At 48.9% G+C, this 26,755-nt stretch overlaps 1 protein-coding gene across 2 annotated transcripts in view; it reads right to left on the reverse strand.

The window, feature by feature from the left end:
* HRH2 (histamine receptor H2) overlaps positions 1-26,755 on the reverse strand; it is a 53,071-nt gene that overhangs the window by 16,116 nt on the left and 10,200 nt on the right. Inside the window, exons 1-2 of one of the 2 annotated variants that reach the window (XM_042992002.1) lie at positions 19,317-19,455; positions 13,935-15,513 (exon numbers count right to left, since the gene is read on the reverse strand). In XM_042992002.1, coding sequence (XP_042847936.1) covers positions 13,935-15,010 — 1,076 coding nt within the window. In that variant the 5' untranslated portion in view covers positions 15,011-15,513; positions 19,317-19,455. Of the gene's footprint in view, positions 1-13,934; positions 15,514-19,316; positions 19,456-26,755 lie in introns of those variants that run through there. The other variant, XM_042991995.1, reaches the window with a different exon arrangement.

Raw genomic sequence — 26,755 nt, forward strand, 5'->3', positions numbered from 1 at the left:
TCACAGAGCCCAGCAAGTGCTGGGGCTGGAACTGACACCCATTTCTTTCCCCTACACCAAGGGTTGGCAGCAAGCCAAATCGCCTGCAGGCCAAATCCAGCCTACCAACCTATTTTTGTTGAAATGGTGATGGTGGTGGTGATGGGCGGGAGTCAATAGAAGAATAACATTTCAGGACTCATGAAAATGATATGGAATTCGAATTTCTGCGTCCATAATAAAGTTTTATTGGAACACAGCCATCCCCATTCATTTACGTATTGTCTGTGGCTGCTTTCACATTGAAAGAGCAGAGTTGAGTAGTTGCGACAAAGAACATATGGGTTGCAAAGCCCAAACTATCTACTATCTGGCTCTTTGCAGATAAGATTTGCTGACTCCTGCCTGATGCCATGCAATTTCCCAGGGAGCCTGGAAAGTCTGCAGAGCTTCCCTTGTCCCTGCGCAAGGGCGTCAGGGCTGAAACCCAGGCCTCCTCCTGTTTGCCAAGCTGTATGCCCTGGGGCTGGATCCCCTGGAGAAGGGACCTTCACTCATTTGTTCACCTGGAGTGTTCACCCTCTTTTTATGGGGAGAAAGCTACTAGCAGTGGTCCCAAATGCACAGTTCCCCTTCCCTCCTCATCACAGCCCCTGGGAAGGCAGCCCCAAAGCATGTCCCATCAGATCTGCTACAGAAGGAGTGGACAGCGAAGGTGGGGAACGAGCAGGGGCAAGGGTCTGCATGAAGCCAGAGGGAGGGAGGGGGGATGGCCTGGGCACAAGCTGGGGCTTCTAGCTGGCTTCAAAGGCACAATTCCCAGGGAGTGAAATGAGGAGTTCTCTACCTTTCAAGTGACTCCTGGGAAGTCACTATTTATTCTCCTTGACTTTTAAGGCTGTAAAAGGCTTCCCACCTCCTCTCTCTCTCTCTCTCTCTGCTCTCCTTCCCCTAACTTCCTCTCTGGGGGTAGAAAGGAATCTCATTCCCCAAATGCTCAGAAGAGACAGAAGATGAAAAGGATTAATTTCTTGCTGTAGCCTGTCTGCTCTCCTGCAGCTGTGCTGAAGCATGAGCACTGCAGGCCTGGGAACGGGTGTTCTGGGCAGGTGGCAGGGACAAGGGGAGTCTAGGGGTCCATGATACAGCCTCATGCCTGGAGCTCCCCAAACAGGGCCTATAAATGGCCAAAAGCTTCCATAAAGCCCAAGCGCTTTAGTGAATGGGACCATGGATACAGGAGGGGTAGAAGGAAGAAACAGAGGGAAGAAAAGAAAACACAAAACAGAGAGGAAGAAAGGAAGGAAGGAAGAAAAGGCAGACGGAAGGAACCTGGAAGACATCATGCTACATGAAAAAGCAGGGCACGAAAAACCACACATTGTATGAAATGTCCAGAATAGGCAAATCTGTAGAGATAGAAAATAGATTAGTGGTTTCTTGGCTGGGGGCCGGTAGGGGATTGGGATCGGGAGGTGATTGCAAAAGGCTACAGGGTTTCACTCGGGGGGTGATGAAAATGTTCTATGATTGGTTGTGGTGATCCGGCACAGCTCCGTGAATATACTAAAAACCAGTGAATTGTATACTGAAATGGCTGAATTGCACAGTGTGTGAAGTATACCTCAATAAAACTGTTACAGGAATGGAATAAAGATGGAAGTTGGTGTCCAAGATGGCGGCATAGGAAGACCCTGAAATCGCCTTCTCCCATGGACACACCAAGTCTACGGCTACACATGGAACAATTCCTGCTGACAAAGGATGGAAATGTAGCGGCACATTTCTGTCCACAACAAGGCATAGAAGGGCCACATCGAGACAGGTAGGAGAGACAGAGATGCAGTCTCACCAAAAACCTCAACCCCGGCGGGATAATTCACAATACGGGAAGATCTCATGGGTCTGGACCCTCTCTCTGAGGAGAGAGGGGTTTGTGCTACACACTGGGCACCCCAACCTGTTGCACTTGCACTGAAGAGATGAGGCCCCCCCAAACATCTGGCTTTGGAAACCAATGGGGTTTACATCCAGGAAACCTGGGGTCTGTGGAGACGAGATACTCCTTTGAGGGACTTATGGCTCATGCACGGACTCGCTCATCAGGGGACCAGCAGAAAGGCAGCAGTTTAAGAGGTGACTGGATTGTACGTGCAGGAGATGCATTTGCGAACCTAGATTTTTTTTGGGGGGGGGAGGGGCAGAGGGAGAGGGAGAGAGAATCCCAAGCAGGCTCCACGCTGTCAACGCAGAGCTCGACGCAGTGCTCGATCCCAGGAACAGTGAGATCGTGACCTGAGCTGAAATCAAGAGTTAGATGCTTAATCGATGGAGCCACCCAGGCATGCTGCAGCTACCCAGGCGGGCTGCATTTGCTAATCTTACAGTATTCGCCAGAGAGGGCAGAGGTCAGTTAGGACTTTGGGGATGGAGGTGCTGGTGAGCGCCATTTTTGCATTTCCCTCTACCTTGCTAGCACAGCTAGGTAGGCCCCAGCCTCAACACTCTCTGACAACCTCACTAAAGCCGGTGGGCAAGTACAATCCACATGGGGGATACCCCTCGATCACCTGCCCCTTGTGGCCAGAGGTGCTTGTGTTTCCGGGCCCCAGGGGACCCAGACAGTTCTGGGAAGGCTACTATACCCAGGGCACTGCACAGACAGCAGACTGAAACATAAGTCCCACCTGCCTCTGAAAAAAGCCCATCTACTCGTCCTAGAGCTTTAACCCGAGGGACAGGCTTCAGGTTTGCCAGGCATCTAGAGGCTACCGAGGCACTCTCAGGGAATGTAGGCAAGGAGAAAGCCTTCCTTCGGCCTTTACACGGCTCACTGGCATCTCTTAGAAAAGAGCTCACACACTTGCCTGGAGCCCTGATTTTTGCAACAGTTGCCCCTAGGACACCTCCAGATTTTGTGGTCTGGAGGCCAGCAAGGTTTACAATTACAGTCCCACAGGACTATATATATTTGCATACTTAAAAAGCTGCTGCTTAAGGATCTGGCTTCTAATCAGCCTGAAATTAGGTGCTGCCTATGATTACTCCCTTTGGAACACTGGCAGGTCTGGGCATACCTTCAACAACAGAGGCCTATCAAGAATAAATCAGGATGGGGCCCCTGCGTGGCTCAGTCGGTTAAGCGTCTGACTTCAGCTCAGGTCATGAGCTCACGGTTTGTGCTGGCAGCTTCAGATTCTGTGTCTCCCTCTTTCTCTACCCCACCCCCACTCACGCTCATCTGTCTCTCTCTTTCAAAAGTAAAATAAACATAAAAAAATTTAAAAAAAAGAATAAATCAGGCTACTCAGACAATCACAAAGGTTTGAGGGACAAGTAAGAGCTGGGGCAAGGTTGATTCATTTCCTGTATAAGGCCACTCTTTCAAGACTGGGGGAGGTAGTTGTTTTGACTAATACATGGAAACAAACACAGAGAGGCAAGCAAAATGAGGAAACAGAGGGATATGTTCCAAATCAAAGAACAAGACACAAAATGTCAGAAAAAGATCTTGATGAAACAGAGATAATCATCTACCTGTTAAAGAATGCAAAGTAATGATCATGAAGATTCTTAGGAGAAGGATTGAAGTGAGAACTTCAATGAAGAGACAGAAAATACAAGAAAGTACCAAACAGAAGTGACAGAGCTGAAGAATACAATAATGGAACTGAAAAATACACTAGAGGGGTTCAAGAGCAGACCAGATGAAGCAGAAGAACAGATCAGTGACTTGGAAGACAGAGCAGTAGAACTCACCAAGAGAGAAAAAGAATTTTAAAAAGCGAAGACAGTTTCAGAGACTTATGGGAGAACACGAAGCAGAGTCACATTTGCTTTATAGGGGTCCCAGAAGGAAAAGAGAGAAAGGGGCAGAAAATTTGTGTGAAGAAATAATGGCTGAAAACTTCTCTAACCTGGGAGCAGAAACAAACATCGAGGAAGCTTAGAGAGCTCTAGATAAGATAAAACCAAAGAGAATCACATGAAGACACATTATAATTGAAATGTCAAAACTTAAAAAGAGAATCTCAAAATTAGCAAGAGAAGACAACTTCCTGCATACAAGAGAATTCCCATAAGATCATGAGCTGATTTCTTGGCAGAAACTTTGCAGGCCAGAAGGGAATGGCATGATATATTCAAACTGCTGAAAGGAAAAAACTTCCAGCCAAGAATACTCTACTCATCAAGGTTATCGTTCAGAATTGAAGGAGAGATCATGAGTTTTCCAGACAAGCAGAAGTTAAAGGAGTTCATCACCGGTGGCCTTACATGAAATGTTAAAGGGATTTCTTTCAGCTGTAAAGAAAAGGCACGAACTAATAACAAGAAAATATATGAAAGTAAAAATATGACCAGTAAAGGGAGTGGATTAACCATGCATAAAGCTAGTATAAAGGTTAAAAGATAAAAGTGGTAAAATTAACTAAAACTAATAATTAGTTAAGTGATATACAAAATAAAAGAATGGAAATATGACATGAAAATCATAAAACATGGGGGAGGGATATAGAGTTTTTAGAATGCATTCAAGTTCAAGTTGCTATCAACTCAAATGAGACATCTGTATACACTGTTCTATGTGAACCTCATGGTAACCATGCGGCAAAAACCTATAGCAAAACATAACGAGAAAGGAATCTAAACATAACACTAAAGAAAGGCATAAAACCACAAAGGAAGAGAGCGAAAGAAGAAGAACAAAAACAGTGAGGAACTATAAAACATCCAGAAAACAACTGACAAAATGGCCGTAAGTACATACTTACCAATCAGTGTAAATGGACTAAATTTTCTAATAACAAAACACAGAGTGGCTGAAAGCATAAAAATAAGACAACTATATTCTGCCTACAAGAGACTTACTTCAGATCGAAGGACACACACACACACACACACACACACACTGAAAGTGAAGGGGTGAAAAAAGATATTCCATGGAAATGGAAATGAAAAGAAAGCTGGTTTAGCTATACCTATATCAGACAAAATAGACTTTAAAGCAAACACTGTGATAAAAGACAAAAAAGGGCACTATGTAATGATAAAGGGGTCAACACAACAAGATGGTAACACTTATAAATATGTATGTGCCAGCAGAGGAGCACCTAAATATATAAAGCCAATACTAACAGAGAAAATGACAGCAATACAATGATTGTAGGGGACGTTAAAACTCCACTTTCATCAATGGATAGATCATTGAGACAAAAAAATCAACAGAGAAACATTGGCCTTAAATGACACATTAGGCCAGATGGACTGAAAAGATATATACAGAATATTCCATCCCCAAACAGTGGAATACACATCCTCTTCAAACACGTACGGAACATTCTCCAGGGCACATTACATGTTAGGCCACAAAACAAGTCTCAATCAATTTGAGAAGACTGAAATCATATCAGGCATCTTTTCTGACCACAACGGTATGGAACTAGGAATTAATTACAAAAGGAAAACTGGAAAAATCACAAATACATGGAGATTAAAAAACATATTACTGAACAACCAATGGGTCAAGGAAGAAATCAAAGGGAAAATACAAAAAAAATACCTTGAGACAAAGGAAAATGGAATGACAACAATCCAAAATTGATGGGATACAGCAAAAGCAGTTCTAAGAGGGAAGTTCATAGGGATACAGGCCTACCTCAAGAAATAAGAAAAATCCCAAATAAATAATCGAACTTTACACCTAAAGAAACTAGAAAAAGAAGAACAAATGAAGCCCTAAGTTAGCAGAAGTAAAGAAATAATAAAGATCAGAGCAGAAATAAATGAAATAGAGACCAAAAAAAGAAAAAAAAAAAAGACCAATGAAACTAAGATATGGTTCTTTGAAAAAGAAACAAAATTGACAAATCTTTAGCCAGATTCATCCTAAGAAAAAGGGAGAAGGCTCAAATAAGTGAAATAAAAAATGAAAGAAGACAAGTTATAACTGATAGCATAGAAATACAAAGGATTATCAGAGACTGCCAAGAACAATTATACATTAACAAACTGGACAAATTGGAAGAAATGGATACATTCCTAGAAACATACAATCTTCTAAAACTGAATCATGAAGAAATAGAAAACTGGAATAGACCGATTACCAATTGTTAAAGAGACTGAATTAGTAATCAAAATTCCCCCCTCCCACTCCCCCCGAAAAATCCTAACAAACAAAAGTCCAAAACTACACAGCTTCACTGGTGAATTCTACCAAACATTTAAAGATTTAATACTTACCCTTCTCAAACTCTTCCAAAAAATTGAAGAGGCGGGAATACTTCCAAACTCATGTTAGGGCCAGCATTACCCTGATCCAAAATCAGACATGGACACCATAGAGAAAAAGAAAATTACAGGCCAATATCCCTGATAAACGTTGATGCAAAAATCCTCAACAAAATATTAGCATGTCAAATTCAACAATACATTAAAAGGACCACATACCATGATCAAGTGGGATTTATTCCAAGGATGCAACCATGCAAGCATGGTTCATCTCAAATTAATCAATGTGATACACTACTTTCACAAAAAAAATGTATAAAATCATATGATCATCTCTGGGGTGCCTGGGTGGCTTAGTTGGTTAAGCACCTGACTCTTAATTTTGGCTCAGGTCATGATCTCACGGTTTGTGGGTTGAAGTCCTGCATTGGGCTCTGCACTGACAGCATGGAACTTGCTTGGGATTCTCGCTTTCCCTCTCTCTCTGCCCCTCCCCTGCTCATGCATGTTCTCTCCCTCCCTTTCTCTCTCTCTCTCTCTCTCTCTCTCTCTCTCTCTCTCTCTCTCAAAATAAATAAATAAACATTAAAAAAAATCATGATTGGGGCACCTGGGTGGCTTAATCAGTTAAATGTTCGACTTCAGCTCAGGTTATGATCTCATGGTTTGTGAGTTCGAGCCCCGCATCAGGCTCTGTGCTGACAGCGTTGAGCCTGGAGCCTGCTTTGGATTCTGTGTCTCCCTCTCTTTTTTCCCCTTCCTCACCCCTGCTCACTCTCTCTCTCTCTCTCTCTCTCAAAAATAAATAAATATTAAATTTTTAAAAAAAATCATGATCATCTCAATAGATGCAGAAGAAGCATTTGACAAAATTCAATATCCATTTATGATACAAGAAAACTCTCAAGAAAGTGGGCATACAAGGAACATACTTCAATATATTAAAGGCCACATATGACAAACCCACAGCTTACGTCATACTCAACAGTGAAAAGCTGAAAGCTTTTCCTCTAAGATCAAGAACAAGACAAGGATGTCCCCTCTTGCCATTTTTATTCAACACCATATTGGAAGTCGTAGCCACAGCAGTTAGACAAGAAAAAGAAATTAAAAGCACCCAAATTGGAAAGGAAGAAGTAAAACTGTTGCTACTTGCTGATGACATGATACGATATCCAGAAAACCCTAAAGACTGCACCAAAAAACTGTTATAAATGAATTCAGTAAAGTTGCAGGATACGAAATCAACATACAGAAATCTGTTGCATTTCTCTACAGTAATAATGAACTATCAGAAAGAGAAATTAAGAAAACAGTGTCTTTAACAACTGAATCAAAAAGAATAAAATACCTAGGAATAAATTTAACTAAGGTGGTGAAAGACCTGTACACTGAAAACTGTAAAACACTGACCAGAGAAATTGAAGACACAAATAAATGTCAAGACATTCCATGCTCATGGACTGAGAGAATTGACATTGCTAAAATGTCCATAGTGTCCAAAGCAAGATTCAATGCAATCCATATCAGAATTCTGATGGCTTTTTTTCACAGAACTAGAACAAATAATTCTAAAATTTGTATGGAACCATGAAAGGCTTTCTCCAGCCAAAGCAATCTTGAGAAAGAAAAACAAAGCTGGAGGTATCACACTCGGGTTTCAAACTATACCACTACGCTACAGTAATCAAAACAATATGGCATTGGCGTAAAAACAGACATAGATCAACGGACCAGGACAGAGAGCCCAGAAACAAACCCACACCAACCTGTAAGCAGTGGTGGGGTAGGACTTCTACTGGGGCTCCCTAGTTCCACACCAGAAGCAGGAGAATACCCCAGCAGCTTTGCTGGGTAACAGCCAGGCACAGAGGCAGAGGTGACAAAGCAGCCAGGGGGATTCCAGTGAGCAGGGGGGTGGCCAGGCCCCTTCGTTAGGGGGGAGCTGCTCTGGGCACCTCTGCAAAAAGCACCATAAAGGCTGTTAGGAAATGCTGGAATCAGTGTGCCAAAAAGTTAGACTACTTTAGAACCCAAACGATAAGAGTAAACAAAGCGAGGCTCTTGGCGGGGTAAGCTATGGGAAACTTCCTTTCTGAGCAACACTCCTTAAGAAGAATGCGCGCACGGCTCCTGGAACTCTTTCACACCAGCTGCATCCGCAGAGGCCGAACTTGGAGCGGCAGATGAAGTCAACCCCCCACTCTCTTGGGCCGCCAACCTCTGGCCAAACCCAGACATGCCGGGGAGACATCACGGACAGCCACAGAGCAGCAGGCTGTCGGGAACCGTGGGCTCCCACCCCTCTCGGAAGCTCCCTTTCTGTGCCCTCGGTGCGAGTTACCTCACCTCTCTGGGCCAGGGGGAGGGGCTGGGTTACCGTTAGGGGTGTCTTCCCTCTCCAACACCTGATTCAGAGCCTGTGGTTGGCTTCCGCTGTGAGGCCCGCCCCTGACACCACTATTTGGAGGGAGGCCCGTTGTGACATCCAAGTTAGAAAAGGGAACCAGGAATTTCTGCCTCCCACTAGTTCCTGGAACTTCCCTCTTTGAGTCTTGGTTTCCTGATCTCTGAAGTGAGGGCAGCATTATGCACCTCTTAGAGTTCTTGGGAAATCAGAACTAGATATTCACGCATTCACGCATTCATGCATTCGTTCATCCAACAAATATTACTGTGCCCATCCTATTAGGGATACAACAGTGAACAACACAGACACGGTCCTGCCCTTGGGGGGCATGCTGTCCGGGGGTGCAGACATTAAACACACAGAAGGCATCAAGAGGAATAAGATAGTCTGGACTGAGGCAAGGGTGCGTGGGGTACACGGCCTGTGAGGTCAGGATGAGACCTTTGTATTTTATTCCAAGAGCATCAGGAGTGGAAATCTGCTCTCTGGCTGCGGAGGGAGGGAGAGCAGATGGGGAGGGGGGCCTGAGCGGACAGCTGACCAGGGGCCTCGGAGAAGAAAGCACCTTGCCCTCCTCGCCTTCCTTTGCATCTCTTCTCCCAGGGTCTTTCTTGAGCTCTGACTCCAGCCTGCAGGTGCTCTGTCGGAATGAGGAAGCGCCACACCCAAGCGAGACTGTTGATACTCCAGGTGCCCATGAATATTATCTCCCTGCCCTCGGAGATTACCCAGAGCAAATGAGCATGTAGAAAAAGGACCCAAGAGCCCTGGGCAGGGGCCCAAAGAACTCTGTCTGCTCCTAGCTCCTCCAGTATTTGCATTGGACCTCAGATAGGTCACTGGCTTCCCGGTGTCCTCGTTTCCTCATCTGGTATCTATGGGACTAGCACTGAATCCAGGCTAAATTTAAGTCCAAGTAGCATTTACTGTGCAAAGACCCCAAGCTTTGGGGTCAGACAAGCTTGGGCTGGAATCCTAGATTCCATGTTTGAGGCTGTGTGGCCTGACGCTGGCTACTTTGCTTCTGGAAGCCTGCAGCTGGCTGAGGGCCCACACTTTGAGAACCACTGCCCTAGAATAACACCCCTCAGGGAGGAGGACCTGTGATTTGCTCATTGCTATGCCTCAGCAGGGCTGGCGTATAGCAATTTCTTGCTGTGTGCCTGGGGAGTCGGGGCGCTGAGAGGTTTGTTTTGGCAATGGCAGAAGTGGGTCGAGGGTGGGTGTGGGCCGTGGGATGTTGGCAAGAAACAGGAAGAGGGTAGAGCTTCTAATGCCAGGTGAGGAGCTGGGCCTTGTGGTAGCTGAACATGGTCCCCAGAGATGTCCACATCCTCATCGCTGGAACCTGAGCACGTTACCTTATGTGGCAAAAAAGAACTTCACAGGTGTGATTAAGTCAAGGAATTCGGGACGGAGAGATTATCCTGGATTATCCTGGTGGACTCTAAATATAGTCACAAGAGCCCTTATAAGAGAGAGGCAGGAGATCTGGCTACAGATGGGAGAAGGGGATATGACAAAGGAGACAAGAGGGACAAGTGATGGGAGAGAAGGGTCGTGAGCCAAGGAGAGTAGCTGGAAAAGGCATGGAAGTGGATTCTCCTCTGACGTCTCCAGGAGCAACCAGCCCCATCCACACCTTGATCTCAGACCTCCCAAACTGTTAAGAGAATCGCTCTGTGTTGTTTTCAGCCACCAAGTTTGAGGTCATCTGCTACAGAAGCCCTAGGAAACGGCTGCAGACCCCTCTATCCAGGAAGAACAGTGGAGGCCACTGAGTGGGGCGGGGCAGCACATGGGGAGAGGTGACGAGGGTGGGGTGAAGGCAACCAATCAGGGGCAGGAGAGGCCACAGAGAAGGGAGGATGGGCCAGCCGGGCCCCTCCCTCCTAGAGTCTCCCATTGGCTGGCACCCTGGCTGACCGTGTCCCTCCCTGCTCCAAGGGCAGGCCCAGGTAGTCCCTTCGGAATTCTCAGCTCAGACCTCCACCCACCACAGCAGTGATAAGGGCCTTTGGTCAGGTCAGTGCTATCGGTCATCAAGGAAGCTGGGAGCCAACCTGATGGAGGGCCACATGAGGCCCTGATACCCTGGCAGTCTCAGCGTGAAAATCAATCTTTGGCTGTTCTTGGCCTCCTGCGCCCCCCGGTCCCCACCATCGTGTGAAACCCTCCAAGCAGCTCACCATCCTCCTCTGCCAAACCCCTCTGCCCCCCATTTCCAAGGCCTGGAGAACAGAGCATGGCCACAGCCACACAGAACATGTGCTCTGAAGGCTTTGGCTCTGTGGCCACTGTGTGTGATCGGGGCAGGCGCAGCCTGGCTTCAGCTTCAGAGCCCCCTCCCAGGGTGGCTGTGAGGGTCAGAAGAAAAGATGGCGCCCAGCACCCAGAGGACAGCCAGTAATGGGGGCTGCTATCTCTACTCAGAATGTGGCTCAGAATGTGGCTTTGGCTGACACAGTAGCTTGCATCACTTGGGCCATTTACTTCACTTTCCCGAGCCTCACTTTTCCCATCTGTAAAGCAGAGATTAAACAAGCACCTACTTCATGGGGTTGTGGGAAAAGCAAAATGAGGTCACGAGGCCGAAAGTACCACCCTGGATGAATAAGGTCTTTCCCGTCCCCGTTTAAGGCTCAGCTCAGAGGTCTACTCCCTGGGATGGGCTCCCTGGGCCACGAGCCGCCTCATCCGGGCACCCAGCACGCTGGGTTGCGATCCTTGGCAAGTGCTGCACTGAACCGCTGCCCGTCTACTCTGCAACCAGACCATGAGCGATTACAGGTGGTGAGACCGATGCTTGGGGTGGGGTGGGGTGGGGGGCTTGCTTTATGTCCCTTTGCACCCTTAGCACCCAGCACAAGGGTGGGGACAGGATGCCCACAGAATGATTACACACAGAAACAATGGCAAACATGTAAAGCTGGCACCCAGTGGGTACCCAGTGTCAGCTCTTGTGGCTGAGTACTTACTGAATGCTGTTCCCTAAGGATTAGGGGCGAAGGCAGCCTATAAACCAGGGGATCACACGGGTAAGAGCAGTGGCTAGTGGCATGCATGACTACACTGAATTGTGTCAATGGGCTTCTACAGTGTCTAAGCCCTTCTTCAAGGTCTACGCCCCGTGCTTTGTTCTTTGCTTCACGAGCTAAATAAGCTTTGTACTCGAGGTCGCTTTCTGAATGAGGGAATGTGGAAGGACGTGGTCAGAAGGGGTCTTGCCCATCAGGGCCAGATGTGGAAGCCTTTAGATCTGCATTTTGGAGAGACATTGCTGGGTGGTTTGGGGGACGGATCTGAGACGGAGAGTCTCAAGGTTAGGAGGCTGGAGCAGGAGCAATGAGGCTTGTTCCAGAAGGCTAGCAGTGGAGGGGTGGAGAGCCCAGGATCCAGGTCTATGGTGGGACACTCCATACCTGGCTGCTGCCAGGACCAGAGGGACCATGAGGCCCAGGGGTCCAGTTGGGCCGTTTTGCTCCCACAGCACTCCCCAGGGATCAGAACCCAGAGGGTGTGGGTCTGCAGCATCCGTCCAAGCTTTCCTCAAGTCCGATGCTCAATTATTGAAGGGAGACAAACGTCCCATTGGGGTTGTAGAGCCTGTTCACCTCTCTTGGCTCACTTGTGCATCGGGCAACCCTGGGAGGTGAGTAGGGCAGGCTGCACGAGGACGGACCCCACACTCTATGCGATGAGGAAACTGAAGCCCAAGAGGGACAGGGACTTGCTCAAACCACAGCGCGAGTGAGGACAAAGCTGAGACCGGGGCTATGCAGTTGACTTTCCATCCTGTTCATCGCAATAAATGCCCAAAATGTCACCTCTGCATCTCCAGTGCTCAGCACAGTTCCAGGCATGTGGTGGGAAGTTGATAAATGTTTGCAGATAAATGTATGTATGTATGTATATATATGTGGATGGATGGATGGATGGATGGATGGACGGATGGACAGGTGTATGTATGTATGTATGTATGTATGTATGTATATGTGGATGGATGGATGGACGGATGGACAGGTGTATGTATGTATGTATGTATGTATGTATGTATATGTGGATGGGTAGATGGACGGATGGACAGGTGTATGTATGTATGTATGTATGTATGGATGTATGGATGTATATGTGGATGGAGGGACAGATGGATGGAATGGTGGATGGGTCAGTCACACAGACCAGCATTCTGGCATGGTCTGTTGGAAGAGTAAGGAAAGCAACATCTGTTGAGCACTGCAATGTGCCAGGTGTTCTACCAGTGCCCATTCGTTCACCCCTCTCAACAGCTAGAGCTCCCCCAGACCTGTAAACACCCTCTCCGTGCAGTGGGTGAGCTTCCTCAGAGCCACTCAAGTGTTTGATGGGGTTTCCCTTAATACCCCGCATTGGCTTTGCCACCGGTGCGTTTATCTACATCTCATTCTGATCCTGTTTTATCTTTTCAGCCTGGATACCTCTTGGAGGTGGAATCCTGGGGTGTCCTCTCTCTTGCATCTTCTGTACCCCTAACATCCAATGCTCTCCGAGCCTATTTTTTTTATAGCCTCCTAGATTTTGCTCTATTCCCTTCTCCTCTCTCATGGGCCAGTGCCACACCCCTCTTCACCGATGGCCCCTTCTCATCCCTCTTGTCCACACCTTACAGGGAACCAGAGCTCTCTATACAAAGCACAGAATTGCCTGGGTTACCCCCACCCTCGCTTCTAATCCTCCCACCTTCCCCTTAGACCTATGGTATAAGGTCCAAGCTCCTAGCCTGACCTTCAAGGTTGTGCCTTCCCAATTTGGCCCGTCCTCTTTCTCTTCTGACCCGAGTGCCCCTAGCATAAGAGCTGGTGCATAAGAGATGCTCAACGAATGTGGACCGAGCTGGGTTTGTGGTTACTCCCCAGGTGGCAGCATCAGCGCATGGCCATTTGAAGGTGGTCCTGGAAAGCCTGGGTGAACACTTCAGATGACGAACCAAGTGGCAGAGTTGGGCTTCAAACTTAGGGCTCCTGACTGTAAGGACAACGTAGCTAGAAAAAAGGGCCCACAAGTTCTGGAGTCAGAGGGCCTCTGTCCAGGTCCCAGCTGAGTGGCCCTGGTCAGGTTCTTTGAGATTTAATGTGGTCCTTTAAAAATGAAAGTACAAGATTCTACCTCGGGGGGATTTGGGAGGACGGAACCCCACGAGGTTTGCAAAGTGCTCATGAAGAGTTCCCAGCACAGAACGTTCAACCAGCGCCTGGTGAACAGCCGCCACCTAAGGGTTACCACTAGTGGGTCCCCCTCCCCATGCACTTGTCCTGCATACAAATGGCTGGGTGGTTACCTGTCTGTGGCTCCTTGAGGGGCTGTGACCTCTGTCCCACTCCACACCTGGAGCTTCAGGGGCTTGTCTTCCTGCCGCGTGGGCTCTCGGCTTTGATTCCTGGCCAGCTGAGAGCTGCCAGACCTCAGAGTAGTGTCGTGGGCATGGTGGCTGGCAGGTCCACAGCGGAAGAGCTGCTGGTATGCCGTGCGGAAGTCTCTGTTTAGTGTGGCGTACAGGATAGGGTTCAGGGCCGAGTTGGCATAGCCCAGCCACAAAACGACGGCTTCGAAGGCCTCGTTGATGGCATCATCCCCTCTCAGCCCACGGTAAACAAACACAGTGAAATAGGGGAACCAGCAGATAATGAAGGCTCCCATCACGGCGGCCAGTGTCACTGTGGCTTTGTGCTCCCCGATGGTAGCTGCCTTCCAGGAGCCGATATGGTGGATCCTCTTGGCCTGATCCCGGGCAATCTTGAAAATGCGGTAGTAGGTGATGCACATGACCAGCAGAGGCAAGTAGAAGGTGACCAGCCCATCCACCAAGCCATACACCAAGTTGACCTGGACTTTGCACTTGGGGATGGTGTGGTTGAAATTGCTGGTCTCATTCCTGCTGTTCCACCCCAGATGGATAGACAGAAAGGACAGGGTGATGGAAATGACCCAAATTAAGACAAGAGACACAGCCACTCGGACTGGGGTGACCAGCACAGGGTAGCGCAGGGGGTCCGTGACAGCGCAGTACCTGTCGAGGCTGATCATGAAGAGGTTAAGGATGGAGGCCGTGCAGAGCATCACATCCAGGCTGGTATAGATATTGCAGAAGACCTTGCCGAAGCTCCACCTGCAGGATAGCTGGTAGAAGGCTGAGAAGGGCAGCACCAGGAGGCCAAGGAGCAGATCAGTGATGGCCAAAGACACAATGTAGCAGTTGGTCAGACTGCGGAGCCGGCGGTTCAGGCCCACAGCCAGGCAGACCACCACATTGCCGGCGACGGTGATGAGGATGAGGACAGCGAGGACCACGCTGACAGTGATCCTACATGGGGGAGAGTCCAGACAAAAGGAAGAGGCTGTGCCGTTAGGTACCATCCTGGAACCTCACGGCTCCTTCCTCTGCCCACGGCCCCTGGCCGCCGCTCGTTCAGCTCCTCCGGGTGCCAGTTATGCCAATCACTGGGCTCTAGGCTTCCAGAAGAGCCAAAAGAAAATGTCCAGACATGGGGAGGCTACGATGACTGCCGCAGTACTGCTTTTCTAGAAATAAATAGAGCCGTCTCCGAGGAGGTATCGGGCACGAACATGAATGAAGAAGAGCGAAGGAAGAGAGAAGGTTCTGGGTTCAAATTCCAGTCCTCGAATTACCCCCTGCAGAGCCAGCTTCCTCCAAGGACTGAAGCAGGTCTCCACTCTCCAGGTCTTGCATAGAGACTGAGGCACCAGAGCATGTGTCTGGAGGTGGCTTTGGTTTTATGCAGGAGAGATCGCGTGGAGATGTGGCCACATCGTTCTCCATAGCTGATGGATGCTCCCACCCATGCGACGGGGGTCAAGGACTGCTGCGTCTGCCTCTTAGGACCATTGGAGAACAGGAGCTGAAAATGCAAGGGTCAAGTGTTGAACACTTTGCAATCAGACTAAGAGCGTGACTGATTCAAGGCGAATCAGTCTAGACCTCGATCTCCCGGCGAGGCTCCAGGAGGCACAGGGCCAATCTGGACACCTCTCCTTAGGAGGGACTGAGGCAATCAGGATACACAGTGGGAGGAGGAAGGGAGGCAGAGTGCAAGGGACTGGACCACTGTGTCACCTAGTGAGATACGGCTGGAGTGGATACTTATACGGGAGAAAGAAAGAACTAGACAGAGACTCTAGACACAGGAACAGGGACTGCATTTGCTGTTTGCTGCTGGTCCCCAGTGCCTGACCCCACAGGGAGGCATTAAGCCTCTAATGGATAAATGATAAAATGAATGAATAAATCAGCAAATGTAATGAATTTACTCTGATAAAGCACTGAGAACTTGACGCTGTGGGTTTTACAAAACGTCACCATACAGTAAGCCAGGAGCTGACAAAGTTTCTCAGGAGCAGGCCAGGTAGTCAGTATTTTCCGCCGTGCAACCCCCAAGGTCTCTGCTGCAATGACTCAACTCTGTCACTGTAGCACGAGGGCACCTACACAGACAAGGTGCAAATGAATGAGTGTGGCTGCGCTCCCAGAAGGCTTTACTATGGATGCTGAAATTGGGAATTTCACGTAATTTTCACGTGTCACCAAACAGTGTTCCTCTTTTGATTTTTTCCTAACTCTTTTTAAAAACGATTTCCAAACTATTTAAAAATGTAAAAGCCATCCTGAGCTCACAGGTTGCACAAAACCGGGCAGAGGGCCAGATTTTGCCCGCTGTCATAGTTCGCCAGCGGCACCTGCTCTCAACGTCTCTCTAAATCTTACTTTTCTTATATAGCAGCACACGTCGTCGGTCAGCCAGCACAGAGCTCACTCAGCCTCTCCAGTGGCTGCACAGCAGCCCGTGGGGTGGCTGGCCATGGTTATTCTATTATGCCCTTATCACGAGTATTTTGGTGGTTTCCAGTTCCTTCCTCCCTCCCTCCCATCCTTCCTACCTTCCTTCCACCTGTCCCCATGCAAACCCCACTTCAACAGAATGGTTGCACACACGATACTTCCTGGTTAAACCCCAGAGACTCCCTCCTACTGGTGGCATCCTATGATCCCATCTGATGAAAACAGCTAAGGCCCTGATGATTCCCTTTCACAGAAGCTGATCCTGATTTTCCAGACAGCAGCTAGCAGGCAATCTACCGCAACCGGGGAGCGTGCAGAAATCAAGCTGACGGTAGACCCCCTCTCAGAAGCAAGCTAATCGCCATGTGACAAAAATTAAGCCTCTCTTAGGCTCTGGCCTGAAGCGGTTTTGCAACCTGAATATGAGAAGCATCATTTAATCGTAACCACTGTGACAGTGCAAGGATCACGGCTCTTGGTCACCTTCTGCCACTCCAGCTGGTTCAACCACCAGGCCTTGCGAGCTGGGCCTCTGGGTATTATTTTTAGAAGATCTTTTCATTACATAAATACCACAAGCAGCATGGCTCTCACTGGTACATTTAATTAACTGTGGGGGGGATAGCAGCAAAGCTCTCTTTTTTGAGCATCCCTGTCTCCGAAAGCCATTTTTTTCCTGAGTCTCTGTATACCTCTTATACAGGTATAGGTATTTGTGCCCTGGGACCAATGTTTTCATTAGCGTTCGGGGTTTTCAAATCTGAATCGAAGCAGTCTCTCACATAATTCAAACTTCATCTGCCTTCCCTCCTTTCCTTCTCTTCCTTCTGTCTGTTCTTTTCAGCAAATACTTCTTTCAGAACGTAACGTGCCAAATGCTGTTCTAGGTGCTGGGGGCACAATGATGAACAGAGCGGCGATAGGTGCGTTTTTTAGGATGTCTCAAAGAAGAACCACTCTGCCGAGTTTCTATTTTACAGCCCAGGTCCCAGAAGTTTCCGGTGACCTCTCGTGAAGGCAGGTGAGCATCTGATGGAGATGCGTTCGCCTGGAGCTTAATCCATCCTGTGCCTTCTGGGGAGAGTGACTGCCCTAGAGGGCCACGGCACCACAAGATCATTATCATTATTTTCATCATCACAGCTAACATAAAAAAAAAACAACAACACTTTCTTGAGCTTTCCTTTCAAACTTCCAAAGCAATGACATGCTTATGGCAGTAAACCAAGTATGCTGAGGTATACAGGAAGGGTCAACGGTTCGAGCTATCGCACACCCAGACTTTCATGCCCGGAAGGTGACTGCTGCTGACAGTTTGGTATGATGGGGGCCTTCCAGTCTCTCCCCGTGTTTCTACTTGTACACAGGCACACACGCTACACAATCCTGAGCAACCTCCTTTCCCTAATTTCTTCATTGCATAAGGATGCCCCTGTAGGTCCCTTCGACCTAATTTGTTCTTTTGAGAACCTAGGCTGTGGCAAGATAGCCTCTGTCACGCTAAGATGTATAAAGGATTCTGTGCCGGGGTGGGGGGGGTTGCAAGAGGCAAAAAGTGGGAAACGATCAGGGTGCCCAGCAGCAGGGGATGGCTTGAGACATTACAGCACCTCCTTACTGTAGGATAGCCCTGGGCATGGTGAGATCCCATATTAAATGAAATACCATTTCATCCTCACAATAACTCAAGGGTGAGTGAAATCACCGCTCCATTTAATGTCTGAGAGACGGAGGCTCAGAGAGGCCATGGGATGTCACAGCCCTAGCAAGTGAGCAGAGAGCCTGGATTCAAACTCAGCTCACACTCCTCAGGTTGCCTTACATGCCTGTGCTTCGTTCGATCAGACTTCAACCCATCCTTCCAGCTGGATCTCACCAAACACTCCTGTACTTGTCCCCTAACTTTGCCATTGAGGCAACCCAGGCTTTCCCCAGATGTATTACCCCTTCTCACACCTGCCTTTGCTGTCTCCCTCACCTGGAGCTCTGCTCTTTCCCGTATTCACTTTAACTACTCTCCTTTTAAGGCACCGCTCAAACACCCTGGAGCTTTCCTGAATGCCTGTACTTTGTACCGAGTTATACCATTGGCACCTGCTACCTTATAGTGTAATATGGCTTTGTGTTTGCCCTCCCCACAGGGCCTGGATCTTGCCCACCTCTCTCCACCCCCTATCCACCCATCCACCCACCCACCCATCAACCCATCCATCCATCCAACATTTTCTATTGTCCACGTAACAGGAGAGGTACAGGGTATGTGGAGTGTGTGAGTGTGTGCGTGTGTGTGTGTGTGTGTGATTTCCCCACCTTGGAAATCTACAGGTATTCACCTCAGAATTCAGTGGGTCCGGTGAGCGTCTGATGGGCCTATTTCTCCCCGCATTTTATGGCGAAAATTTTCACACGCAAAAAGTTGAGAAAACAACACAATCTTATCTAACACAGATCTTACCCAACTGTTCACGAAGACCAGACAATCATCTGTTCTACCTCTCATTCAGTGTGTGTGTGTGTGTGTGAAAATTAATTGAAAGTCATTAGAACAGGCTCCAGCCACTTCCTCTACTCATCTTGCACGCTGACTGCGGATGTTACAGCTGCGAGTCTCACGGCTTCCTCTCCTCATCTTTGTCTTCATAGCCTTTGAAAAGGCACCTTTGGGAGAATTTGCTCAGGGTGGCAGTACCCTGCACTGCCCCCGGGGAGGCTTCTGACCTTTACCTGCAGTGATCACCCAGCAGATGCAGCCATAACAAAGAGCGAGGCACTGCGGGGGCATGCTGGCCAATTAGCCTTCCAGAGCAGCCCCAGCCCAGCGTGATAAATGCACTCACTGCACTCTCTGATGTCTTTCAAACCCACCGTGCTGGGCTCTGTGCGGGAGGAGGTCTGATTGCTCTCCATTACGAGCTTCGGTTGGTCTCTAAGTTTAGATCCTTGACGTGACATTCAAGGTTCTTCGTGACCTGGTTCTGTCTTCTCTCTTTAGTCTCAGCTTCTGTCTGCCATGTGCAATTTCGTGTCCCAAGACAACACTATGAGAAATACAGTGCAGGTGACATTGAATTCCTCCTGGTTTTGAAAGTCCCAGGCCCATCCTGACTCAGTGCCTTTGCACATGCTGTTCTCACTGCCGGGAATGTCCCTCCTCTCTTCTGTTGACTGGTGAGCCCTCGGTTTTCCTTCAAGGCCTGGCCTCCTCTGCTATCTCGTCCAGAAGCCCAGAAGCATTTGTTTTGCCCCCTCACTTCTACCTCCCACTTACACCCACCTCTGGCACAGGCTTGTGCTTTCTGGGGCACACTGGGTAGAATGCTGGGTTTTCAGTGTCCCCGGAAAACTCTCCTTCTAGGGGGATCCTTGGTGATTCAGCATCACAATGTGTCTCCCCAGGAACTGAGTTGTGGTGGGTGGGATCCAGAATATCATTTCCCTCTGCATTCCTCCCACACAGCACAAAGAATACGGCCGAGGGCCACCCCACCAGCACAGAGGTAGCCTGGAGGCAAACCCAAGTCTACTTCATGCCTCAACTTCCCTCTCACTGTTCCTCACAGAAGAAATGTCACTGGTTGTACATTCTGTTTGCTAACTAGAGGGATGAGGCCATCTAGAAAAGCCACTAGTCTCGAGGCTCAGGTCTCTTCCTTTCAAATTTTATCAAACTGAGTCCAGCATTTTCTTTTCTCTTTTCAGTGGGAAGTAAAATGAAGTTCCTCTTTCAAGGTATACGTACCTGAGTTCCAGGCACAGCCACCTGGGGAGTTGGCATTGTGCAAGCTGCCAGCAATTTGGGGGAGATCAGTTAAGGCTTGTCTGATTGGGTTTCTCACTTGGCCTCACAGATGAATCTGATTTTCCAGGCAATAATTTTATACTAGGAAAAGAAAACGGTATTCATCAGACGACCCCTGTATGCTAGGTACCTTCTGGGTGAACCAGTAGGCAATCCTGTGAAGAAGGGTGATTTGATCCCCTTATTCTGCAAAAGTTGACACACAGAGAAATGAAGCAGAGTCCCAGGGGCTGAGAGCGGGGACTTTGGACAGATCTGGGTTCTAATTCCAGTGCTGTCATGACCCTGGAAGGCTTTGTGACCCTGGGCACTTTCCTGCAACCTCTCTGAGCCTTAGTTTCCTCATTTGTAAAATTCGTAAAATAATATGCCCTCCCTCACGTGGTGGGTGTGAAAATGCACAGTAAGAGTCTGTAAAACTCTTACTGCCTGGCACATGGTAGGTTCTCACCAAATGTTATCTGTATTATTGTCTAAAGCTGCACAGCCGGGAAATAGCATTCACGAGCACCTGAGTGCCTTCCAGGGGCAGACACTGTACTGGGCTTTTAAATACAGCAGTGGGCATGACAGAAACATCTAGAAGCTTCTGTTACCGTGGGGGAGACAAATATTAAGTAATTCACTGTAGTATTGCTCATTTAATTACAGTTCTGCTAAGAGTTATATATAGAAAGGGGAGATAGAAAGGAAAAAGTTATATATAGAAAGGAGCCAAAAAGATTATATAATGGGGGAGCTGCCCGGGTCCAGGAGTTAGTTACTGAAAGCTGGAGGAGATATTTGAATTGAGACGTTAGATGCCAACTCAATGAAAATGGGGGACAAACAGGTTCCAGACGGAGGGAACAGCTCCCACAAAAGCTCCGATGCAAGGCCTCTGGGGTAGAGGGGGAGTGTAAGCGTAGTGATGTGACTGGAGGCAGGAAGAGGCTCGCTGCCCTGCTGTTTACACGAGGAGATGGGGTGTGGCAGTGGCGGTGGGCCTGAGCTGAGCCCTGCCGACCACACCCAGTAACCACTGTGGGTTCGGAGACATAGAAGTCACTGGGTCCTGGAAAGGCAGTTCTTTGTCTTTATGAGCCATAATTTCTTAGAACTTTCCCCCTATAACTGGCCATTTCAAATGTCCTAGGTACCTGTTGCTGAGTACATCAGAAAGTGGCCCCAGCAACAGACCCTCAGGAGCTCTGCCCCTGTCAGAGTCCCAAAAGGGCACGAGAAATGGGGGTTATGTCACGGGGCAACTTTTTATTCTTTAAGGAGGGAAGACAAGCCTTTGCAAGCTCCAGAGTGGCCATACCCACACAGGGTGCTGAGCAAGCGTGACTCAGGCTCAGACGGCGGGAATGGAAATGACCTTGGTCCTCCCAGGGTCCTTTTCTTCCCACTTACCGATGCCAGCCAACGCACAGCTCCGCTTAAGAAATGCTGACACGCTAGGAGCCCTGGGGGTTCCTTCTTACCATCACTCGGGAGCCTGAGGCAAGCTGTGGGGCAGGGGCAGGGAATGCAAACCCAGCGGACACGGCGGGTCCCAGCCCCTGCGGTTCGGACACAGCCAAGCCCCACGGTGGGGGCAAGAAGGAGCTGCAGGAATTCAAAAAACTGAAGTGTGACTCTGGCTGGTGGCAGGTGACAGCTGTGTGTGTGCACGCTCGCACACATATACAGAAGGCAACATTTTACTAAGCCTGGAAAACCCCATTAGTGTTAAGAACACTCAGACTCCTGACCCAGCAGTTGTGCTTCTAGGAATTTGTCCCGTGACTCCCCACAGTGCTGATCGTGTTAGCAAAAGCTGGAAATTGTGTAAAAGTGCACAGGACACAGAGCAATGATGCCATCGAAAAGATGAGGAGGCTGTCTGGGCCCACGTGGGATGGTCTCCAAACATGTGCCGAGTGGGGGAATGTGTGTGTGTGTGTACCCGTGCATCCACACGCGGCTGGCTCAGGAAGGCCACCTGCCAAAAGGGCAAGGTGGGCTGCTTCCCGCGGGGACCTGGGGGCCGAGCCGCGTGGGAGTGAGACTTCTTGCGCCATGCACCCTTTGTGACCTTTTGGAATCTTTTGTACCTTGGGTAGGTATCACCTTTTCAACACCTAGCAGCCACACGGTCCGACAGGTGGAGGAGGGAAGGGGCAGAGTACGCTGGGCAGAGGGAACAGCACACAGAGGCACGGGGGCTGGGTGATCAGATCAGGCTGAGGAGCAGGATCGACCACAGTGGTTGGTCAGGGCTCCGGGCCAGGGCTGGCACTCGGTCCGCTCGGTCCTTTGTAAGAAGTCCTCCACTCCAAGCTCATGGCCCTCAGGGACCATCCTCCCCCCACTCTCCCACAATCACTGCACAGGTCTGGAGTCAGGCTGGTCATGCCATGCCCTCCGATGCTTCCCCTGCGGTGAGCGTAAAGATAACCGCGGCTGCCACACCCTGTATGAGCTGGCCTCTCTGGCCGACCTCTCTGGCTGATTCTTAGGGGGAAGGTGGAGCCGGGGCTGGAGGGCTGAAGAGTTTGGACTTAGTTCTGAAGGCAATAGGGAGCCACTGAAGCTTCAATCAGTAGGCTCAAGATTGTCCAGGAAACCGGTAGAAGGTGTGGAACACATCTCTCCCGATCCCAGTCAGCCACCAATCAATGAGGACAGGAGGACACTCTTCTTCCTCGTTACCACATATAGAATGCTTACTTCGCGACAGGCTCAGGGCTCTCGATGTATACACCACCTCTCATTTACTCTTTATCACATCTTGAAGCAAGAGAGCTTTTCTGCATTTTATAAATGCAGGAACCAGAGCTCAGAAAAGTTCAGGAACTTGCCCCAAGTCTCAACACCTTTAGGTGGATTTGAATCCAGGTCTGTCGGACTCTAGAGTCCCTATCCTGGGCCACTGTATATTTAGCTTTTCCTGTGGAGAAAGGAATGATCCTTGGGCTTTTCAAAGAGATGGTGTGATTGGGCATTTGCGGCACAACATTCTTCCTGCTTCGCGATAACATTCGCTTTGGTCTTTCATTTGTGTGGTGGAGATTTCTAGCTCCTTCACAGCAGTGGGCTGGGTGTTTCATAAAAGCCCCGTAGGCAGGAAAAGACTTCTGGTTGAGACTCTTCTTACAGAGAAAGGTCCTAGACTCCCAGTCATCTGAGTTTTGGTCCCAACTTCCATTGCCTCCAGGGGCCCAAAGCCGGGCACTGTGTTTGCTTCTGTCCTCAAGAGTGTTGTGCTCCAGGGGGACCTGGGGTGGCTCAGTCGGTTGAGCGTCCGACTTCGGCTCAGGTCATGATCTCATGGTTTGTGAGTTCGAGCCCCGCATCGGGCTCTGTGCTGACAGCCCAGAGCCTAGAACCTGCTTCAGATTCTGTGTCTCCCTCTCTCTCTGTCCCTCCCCCACTCACACTCTGTCTCTCAAAAATCAATAAATGTGCAAGAAAAAATTTTTAATAAAAAAAGTGTTCATGTTCCAAGAATGGCCACCCCCCCTGCCACCACCGGTGGGGCCCCTATGCATAGGCTGAGAGGTGAATGGATCTGAATGTTGTGTGGAATCTGGGGCAGCTTGACACAGGTTGGGGAGAGCCCCACCCCCTCCTTAGTCCAGAGTGGGACGGAGGGAGGCGGGTCAAAGTGGACATTTTATTATGATGAATGTTATCACTCTGGCATCATACCTAGGGAGAAGGTGACCTGGACCAGAAGCTGGGACACAGATCACTTCTGTGTGCTGAGCTCCTACAGATATTCTCCTATCTCTGTGAGGCCAAGATGATTACCGTTCCTGTTGGACAAATGGCTCGGAGCAGTTAAGTCACTTGTCAAGTGCACACAGCTGGTAAGGAGGCGGGCAGCGGGCTTTGAGCCAGCCCTGGTTCTACGGTCTCTGAGTGTCCATAGGTTCCACACCTACCCAAGGTATGTACCTGGTCCAGCTCGTTCCCTATGTGTCTCACCAGTTCTTGCGAGGGTGTTTTCTTCTCAATGAGACACCCTATGCAGCTTGCCTGACCTCTTCCAGGGGTTGATGTGGGAACCCGAGCCACATCTGGTGACAATAAATTCCCTTAGTTATTATCGTCTGTCTGAGAAACTTTATTTCTCGTTTCCTTTTTGTTTCAATGAAGGTGAAGGTCACATCACATAAAGCTAACCATTTCCAAGTGTACAATCCGGTGGCATTCAGCACGTGGACAATGTTGTGGCTACAGGACACGTCCATCACCCCAAAGAGAAAGTCCACACCCATTCAGCAGTAACTCCCCATCCCCCATTATCCTGGTCTCTCCCAACTCCCAGCCTGCCTTCTGGCTCTTTGGATTCACCTATTCTGGATACTGTGGGCACAAAGTGCATGTAAGATTGGGAAGTGTGGGGCTGGGGGAGATCCCCAATTCTCCTTTCCACCTTCTGCTTCCCTTTCATCCACCTAGGTGCTCAGCTAAATGCGTAGGCATCATCCTTGACATCCAGCCTACCAGGGAGCCCAGGGAATCTCCCTCTGAAATATGTGTAGCTAGGATGTGGCTTGGCCCCTAAGGGGCTTCCTTGGCCCCTGCTGCCATCTTGGTGCTAGTCCAAGCCAGCATCATCTCTTGCCTGGACTTTTACTTTTAAGTTTCTTTATTTGTTTTGAGAGAGAGAGTGTGCATGCACATAGGAGAGGGGCAGAGAGAGAGAGAGAGAGAGAGAATCCCAAGCAGGCTCCGAGCTGTCAGTGCAATACCCAATGAGGGGCTCAATCTCACAAACCTTGAGATCATGATCCAAGCCAAAATCAAGAGTTAGATGCGTAACTGAGCCACCCAGCTGCCCCTCTTGCCTGGCCTTTCATGACAGCTCTTGACTGGCTCCCTCCTCTCTTGCCAATGCTATACTGTGATACCCTCACCTTGGCTCATAAGGCCCCATAGGCTCTGCGCCCTACCTCTTTGGTCTCCTATGTTATGCGCAAGGCCTCAGTGGGCACGTGGCCACCCTGACCTTGTTCCAGTGCCTTGGACATGCCACTCGCTCCCCCTTGGGGCTCTGCCTGTGATGTGATGGGCTATTGACCTGGATGTCCCAGTGTTGCCACAAAGATCAGTTCTGCACAGGGGCCCTCCTTGACCCTCAGAAACAACTCTCTTCACCTCTATCATACCCCCTCCACTTGGCTTTCCGGACAGCACATCTTTTTTTCCCGGCATTTTTCTTGCTTCCCTACTTGTTCGCTATTTCCCTGTCCCCACTGGAACACGGGAGCCATGATGGCTAGGATCCACTCTGTCTCGCTCCCTGCAAGCACTTAATGAGGGCTCAATTAATACTTATCGGATTGACTAAATGCACGTTGAAAACAGCCATCATAACAATATCGTATCCCATTTATTGGGTACTTTGAAAGTGCCAACCAATGTTCTAAGTACTTTATATACTTTATCCCATTTAATCTCTGCAACAACCCTATTATGTGCATTCCATTCTTCATTTCCATTTTCTAGATAAGGAAATTGAGATTTATGGTGTTTTGTGATTTGGCCCAAGTCCACAGCCAGCAGCAGCTTGGCAAGTGTGGGGAAGGCCTGGGGAAGGCCTTTTCAGGGCAGGGGATGGACTGGGCTAAATGAAAACTCTGCCTTGGTTCTCCTGAAGGAGGTGAGACCCTGGATTGCCAATGTTTGCAAGGGGGCCCAAATCTCTGCCATCCAGGGCAAACTGCCCAGGGGGCCGGGGTGGGGTGGAGAGGGCATGGGGTTGGGAATTTGGACCGTGAGTTTGAGTCCCTGGTACGATTCTGACTTGCTATGTTACCTCCAAGTTTTATATCCTAATTTTCCTCAGCAAAAAGTGACGACATGGGATTAGAATATCTCAAAGGTTTCTTCCAGCAACTTTATGTATGTGTGTATGTGTAGAGGGGGTGGGAAGGGTGCAATCATGAGCTCCCCAAATAAGAAAACAGGAGTGCTCTGGGTAGAAACAACATTCAGGGGCCACCTGGTGGTCAAGAACCCCTTGTTCAGCATCCCTGAAAGGTAGTCATCCCCAGTCACCTTGCATACCTCCAATGATGGGGGACTTACTATCTTACCAATAATTTGCCAACCAGTCATAGCCATTTAAAAACATATAGAGCCCTATACACGCTGTTTTGGAGGCATAGCCCACTGAATAATAAGTGCTTTGCAAAATACGTCTATTCCATAGAAAAGAGAATGTGTACTTAGCTATTTAGTATAACGAGCTGCCATTGACTAGCTGTCGTAGTGTTACATTTGTAGATAGCCAATTAAACACTCATTACTTGCAATTTTGTGGTTTTCTTTTTGTATGTTGGGTCTGGTACTCGCGTGTGCCTGTGTGAGTTTGCAGACATTTTTGTAGGTTCCTGAAAAGCTCTGAAGCCCCACGGGACAAATCTAAGTCCCCTTTCCCAGGCAGCCCGACGGGGCTTCGTGTTCTCTTGAGCTTCCGCTTCTTTATGATACAACAGCCCTCGGGCCCTCCGACTGGACTCACCACCAT

The sequence above is a fragment of the Panthera tigris genome, chromosome A1 (assembly GCF_018350195.1).
Source record: "Panthera tigris isolate Pti1 chromosome A1, P.tigris_Pti1_mat1.1, whole genome shotgun sequence".
Taxonomy (NCBI): Eukaryota; Metazoa; Chordata; class Mammalia; order Carnivora; family Felidae; genus Panthera; species Panthera tigris.